The sequence below is a fragment of the Dinoponera quadriceps genome, unplaced genomic scaffold, assembly GCF_001313825.1.
Source record: "Dinoponera quadriceps isolate SergipeBrazil2010 unplaced genomic scaffold, ASM131382v1 scaffold586, whole genome shotgun sequence".
NCBI lineage: Eukaryota > Metazoa > Arthropoda > Insecta > Hymenoptera > Formicidae > Dinoponera > Dinoponera quadriceps.
The window spans coordinates 1,001,600-1,007,599 of NW_014554764.1; the positions used below are offsets into that span (position 1 = coordinate 1,001,600).

The 6,000-nt window shown below is 48.1% G+C and overlaps 1 protein-coding gene across 1 annotated transcript in view; it reads left to right on the forward strand.

Moving 5' to 3' along the window:
* Positions 1-5,849, forward strand: part of LOC106741673 (CUGBP Elav-like family member 4) — an 81,372-nt gene extending 75,523 nt beyond the window's left edge. The window contains exons 11-13 of the mRNA XM_014613908.1: positions 1,436-1,594; positions 3,164-3,348; positions 3,544-5,849. Coding sequence (XP_014469394.1) covers positions 1,436-1,594; positions 3,164-3,291 — 287 coding nt within the window. The 3' untranslated portion in view covers positions 3,292-3,348; positions 3,544-5,849. The remainder of the gene's footprint in view (positions 1-1,435; positions 1,595-3,163; positions 3,349-3,543) is intronic.
* The last annotated feature ends 151 nt before the right edge of the window (positions 5,850-6,000 follow it).

The window sequence follows — 6,000 nt, forward strand, 5'->3', positions numbered from 1 at the left end:
GCGCTCAACGAGTCATGCGACGGTATCATTGAGCACGCGTTGGAAGTCATAATCGGGCTTGAAATGGACAATTATACTTTGCGATGATTCGACGAGCGTATCCGGCAGAATCTCTCCGCGAAAGATCTTTCGCGAGAGAAAGAGGGGCGAACGGGTCGCGATGAGTAGCACCCTAAAAGTTGAGTGGCAGCCATCTCATTACTTAAATGCGTCCGTTAGTCGGGAAGCTCTGGGCAAGAGAGCAGAAGTTTCTACGGTCATAATCGCCGCTAATTGACGTCGGAGTTATAAAGTTCAGTGAAATTAGCTAAATCCTTATTTGGACTGCCGTTGTTCGCCCCCTCCGTCGCCCCTTCCTCCCACGGGAGATTTTCCCCGTCGGCCGACTTAAACCTCGATGTCTTTAACACCGAAAGAAAAGGCGCGACGAGATGATCGCGCGGAAACTAAGTTATACGAACTGCGTCATGGATAAGACACCGTGTGGAGTAATTGTGAGAGCTCCTCGGTTTTGACAGGTCTCGGGATAATTACATCGCGTTTCGGTGTATCGATTCCTGTCAATTTTACATCGCATTGATCTTTTTTTATAATTAAGCCAGGCGCAATTAAAAGAGACGAGTTTTCGCGCAGGGTGACGGCACGCTCCGTTTGAAATATCAATGTAAGATGAGAGAGAACGAAAAGAAAAGAAAGCGACGGATTATCGTGTCTGGCGAGAATGCGGGAATATCGCACCATCGTAATCAGTGTCATCACTATCATCGTCACCACGCCTCTATACCCATTCACTCATTTCAGTATCCATCACCTCATCCGTCATTGTGTTGTAAGTCCTAGTGTTGTGTGTGTATATTTGAAAGTATAAATACTCAACGTTACTTGAACCGGGAGATTTCTATCAGTAGTCACGAGCTGATGATGCTCCTCGTGACGGATTTTTTTTATTCCAATCATTGCTCTCAACGTTCGGCCATTTCACATCATTTTCCGCCATTCACTCCGTTTTCTAACTTCTTCGTTTGACTCATGTTCACGTCATTTCTCGCGTCATTCGTCGGGTGACAAAATCATTCGCCATCATCATCTCGCACGGGCGGACGAGAGAGACAGAGAGAGAAAGAGAGAGAGATAGATAGATAGATAGAGAGAGAAAGAGAGAGAAAGAGAAAAAAAGAGACAAATCGGCATTCGTCGTTTCAAGAGAGAGTCGATCGCAGATTCATCTTCATTCATGAAAAACAATCGGACGAAAAGAATCAGAAGAACAAAAAGCAACACCCGCTTGGCGCACCACGCTGAGCCGGGTCGAAGCTCTCGTATCGCGCTGGATCATTTATGATGCGAAGAACAAAACTCATCCAGAACTAACATTCTAACTTGAGTATTATACTTCAAGTTTAGATGTTTAGATGTGCTCTGATTTATATGGTAGGATGCTCTATCTCAGGACCCGAGGGCTGTAACCTCTTCATCTACCACCTGCCCCAGGAGTTCGGTGACGGCGAACTCATGCAGATGTTCCTCCCGTTTGGCAACGTCATCTCCTCCAAGGTCTTCATCGACCGGGCGACCAACCAGAGCAAATGCTTCGGTAAGTGCGGCGGCACACCCGCGAACAAATTTCAGAGCCAGAGCGACGACGTGCGGGGAACGACAGCCTCCAGGTAGGACGACGGGCGCCCAGCTACAAGGCGCCGACGATATGGGGTGCGTGCGTCGCCACATCTTGCGTATCGTACGATTTTAATTACGACGAAAATTATACAGCGACAGGTAATACGTAGAGACGTTATAAAGGCCCGGCGATGATATTTTCGCTTTGAAAGATATTCTCACTTTGATGCGCGGCCGCCATGTAAAAAGTATCGCGGCGATATTTCTGTGATTATGATTTTCAATCAGTCACACGCTCTACGCCGCTCTAAATGACTCTACATGTTTCCAATCAGTGGTGGATTAATCATGGAAATTTAATTCGTCCCGCTCTCGTATTAGCGGACGGACTGGACAGGCTGAATATGAATGCCGTTTCAATGGGACCAAAATCAAACCGCGCGCGCTCTTCTTTTTTAGATATAGAGGGGACCGAAACAGAGAATGCCGGGATAAAAGCCGCCGGCGTTCCTTTGATTAATCGTATCCGAGAGTATGAGGATACGGATAATTGGACGATTCCATTCGGTCCTTGGTCTACGTACCGCCTATGTGCAAATTCATATATTCGCGCTCGTGTATTCGTCGCCTCCCCGGCGAGGCTCGCGGAAAAGGTAACGACGTGTCATTATGTTCGCGTTTGATTATGTTCATTTTTTCGTTCTCCCGCGCGTATAATTATGCCCGCAGCGGAAAAATATGCGGGAGGAGAGAGAGGTTATAACGCTTTGAAGCATTTTTCTTTTCGGGCGACTCTTTGACGCGGCGACGAGAAATCCGTCGAATAATTACGATCGTCGATATTGGCGAGGGAGATATGTCGCGCGTGATGGGAACTCGGTGAAGTTTATCTCCTCCTGCGGGCGAGATGAGCCCTTTCCGCGGGACGAAAGGTTAAAATAATCAAGGTGCCCTTCGGCCCCGAAGTAAAAGTAATTTGCGGGGCGGAGCGTGGATAGGCGGAAGACGAAGGATTTGGTTTGGTCAGGCGAAACGGCTGAAATGGGATCGACGTTAATGGTCAAAATTGGCTTAAACCGAGAAAGTCGTGACGATCTTTCAGAGAACGCTGCCGTTTAAGGGCTTCGTTATCGTGTACCTGCCCTTCCGGCGAAACTTGGATAATATCCAGTCCGCGGGAACTTTTTAGTATCCACAGAAAATCTGGCTCACCCGGATTATATCGTAGTTGCCGAGTGATCGTTGTCGGAATATAGTTACTCTTCTCGTATAAATGGCCAGTCCATTATTACGTTATACAAGTAGCTCGCAACATAAATAGTTCAAAAGGGATTATTTCATATATTGCACTTAATTAATTTTAAACGACTCGTCTTTAGTTTCACCGAACACATATTCTTACCGCCATTTTGTTACTCTATATTGCGTAAGCAAACATTTGTTCACGCGCGTCTACGGGTGTCATACAGATTATATATATCTGGACGGGAGTTTTCTTGAGGGATGGAAAGACTGTTACACAGGACTCAGCGTTCGGTATTTTCAGGTTTCGTGTCGTTCGATAATCCGGCGAGCGCGCAAGCAGCGATCCAAGCGATGAACGGCTTCCAAATAGGGATGAAACGATTAAAAGTCCAGTTGAAAAGGCCCAAGGACGCCAGCCGGCCATACTAACCCACGTCCTAGCCTAGAAAATCTGGACGGGTCGCACCCTACATCATAAATTACAGAGTAAGCTCCTTACAGACGCGAAAACATATCCATCTCTCGGAGTTTTAACTCGATTACCTAGCAATTTTTTATCCGAAAATATCAGCACCATTTTCGATTCGTCAATACTGACCCCGCGAGCTTGCAAGCGCGACAACATCGTCGTCACCTTCCAATATCCAGAGGCTCACGTAATGTGTTCGTTTTGAATTGCAGATGTCGTACGAGAACGTGAGCTCGATGGACGCTCGACGATCAGGAGTGACGAGTTTGAATCACCGTTACAACGCTCTCCATCGTAACAACTTAGTATACTAGCTAGTTAATTCATTAGAGGATAACAATTTAGAGGTCAGTAGGACAACGGCTCCGTCGTTGAAGTGCGCGGCGGCGGCGAAGAGGCTGAAGCGAAAGCGAAGGATGTTCTGCGCTGAACCCAATCCGAGAGAGCCGGACGAGGCACGCTGAAACGGGTGCTTGGATAACGAACCCTTCGTCGACACACACGAACACCCACAGACACACAGAGACACCGGCTTTTCCGTTCCCTTCATCTACTCCCGTTCGAATCTGCATGTTTCTTTGCTCTCCGCGTTTAGCCTCTGTCCCTACTGCCAGGTGAGAGATTACGTTCGAGCTATAGGACGAGGGTCGAACGGACGCTGAGCGTGCAGCGGAGAACATTTCGAGGATCCGATCATCCCGGGGAGACCCGCCTGGAGCACCGGAGCCCGTCGTTCCGATACGACGACCATACCCACATATGTACACACACACACACACACAGACGCGGGTAACGTCGTCGCGCCGCGAAGACAATAGCTATCGCGAAGTATCCCGGCAAAAAGCGCTTCTAGGACTCTCGTCGTGTTCGTTGCCAGTCGGTCAGTCCGACGGCAACGCGACGCTCTATAACCGTGCCGCACACGCGAGTGTGCAGAAGTGTATCGTCGCATCGACCGGAGGAAGGCATCAGCACGAGACGAACGTAGCCATCGCGATGGAGATACTGCGACGGCGGTGCAAGATAGCCGGAACTAGAGGCAGGCTCGTCACGGACGAGATATATCTCTCTCCCAAAACGACAAATGTCAATCACATTATACAGGGTGCTCGTCTCGCGAAATGTCTGAGGACCTTAAAAGAAAAAAGACAAAAAAAGACAAAAAAAATGAGGAGGAAGGAGAAGAAGAGACGAACAAGAGAGAGAAAGGAAACACACACGTGTAGAATCATCGCGACGAACATGGGCTCAGCGCCGATCCGACATCCACGCCGGATATCGGTTCTCCTTGTAACGTTTAAGGTTTAAACAAGTACACGATGCGCTGTAGGTTTTATATACCGCAGGTAGTGGAGAGAGGTACGCGCGCGCGTGCGCGCGCGCGCGTGCCGCTCGCCGAGGAGGCGAGAGAGAGCCTCGGACTCGCGCGCCGTCCGCGTGCGCGCGCGCACGGTGCTCGTCCTTCCCGTAATAGCACTTATTACTACTATGGTTATGACAATTATCATTGTAATTATCGCTAAGGATTAAGTGACACGCGAGTTTCCGGCCGAAAGTATAATCTACACTCTGTTGGTTCCTGCGCGAACATCGAGGGGGAGGGAACCGCGATCGCCCCGTCCGCGCCAAGTCTCGCGACCGCTACCGCGGCTCGGTGATCCATCGGATCGACGGATGACTTCGCCCGATCGGTAAGCATCGCTCGAGAAATGTCAGCCAGGCTGTGATTGTCCAAACGAAAAACGTGAGGGAGGGCGACATTAGATGGATGACAGCGTCGCCAGTTACGGTACTTAATTTTTCTTTCCGTTTTCACGTTGCTCTCAGACGGCACATTATATGAAAAATCTATATGATAGCTATATATATATATATATATATATACACACGTATAATTATTATATCTTGCCGCGCGTCTCTGCTTTTTCGTTACCGCGGATAATATCGGGGAGAGGAAAGGTAAATAGAAGACGGGAGGGAGGGAATAGATAAAGGAGCGGAAAACCAAAGATAAAGAAGCTGTAATATAGTTATATCGAATAATACGCAAAGTCCTAGAGAAACGCTTGTGATCTCTATCTTTGAGCTGCGATATGAGACGAGGGATCTCTTTACGTTTGATTTTATGTTTCCAGCATAAAACGTTGAATTTTCGATACCTATTCGAATGATTTGCCGTGTAATGTAATTTCTCGGTATGATTTTACGCTTTATTCGACGTTAGCCGGGACTTCGATACGAGATAAGCCGGATTCGGACGAAGACGCATTTCGCAACAAAGAAAAAGAGAGAGAGAGAGAGAGAGAGGAAGAGAGTGTGTGTATGTGTGTGTGTGTGTGTGTGTGTTGCTGGGTGCAGATTCAATACGCCTATCGATCATTCGTGCGTGTTCATACGACATTCTTATGACTGAGATAGACAAAACATTGAACATTTCGCGTGCGATGCCCGGTCGGATACGCAGAACGTCTCGGGCGACGCAGGATTTGTACGGACGTTCGCGAAAGGATGCCAGATATAACAGAGGGAGGGAGGGGTTGGGAGGGATGGGGGACGAATATATAAGATACGCGTAGGATAGGTGATAGCGTAGGCGAGCGATGGAACGGGGAGGAAAACTCTGATCTAGCTGAAATAATCAACCAAAGTACCAACACAATTTATATATA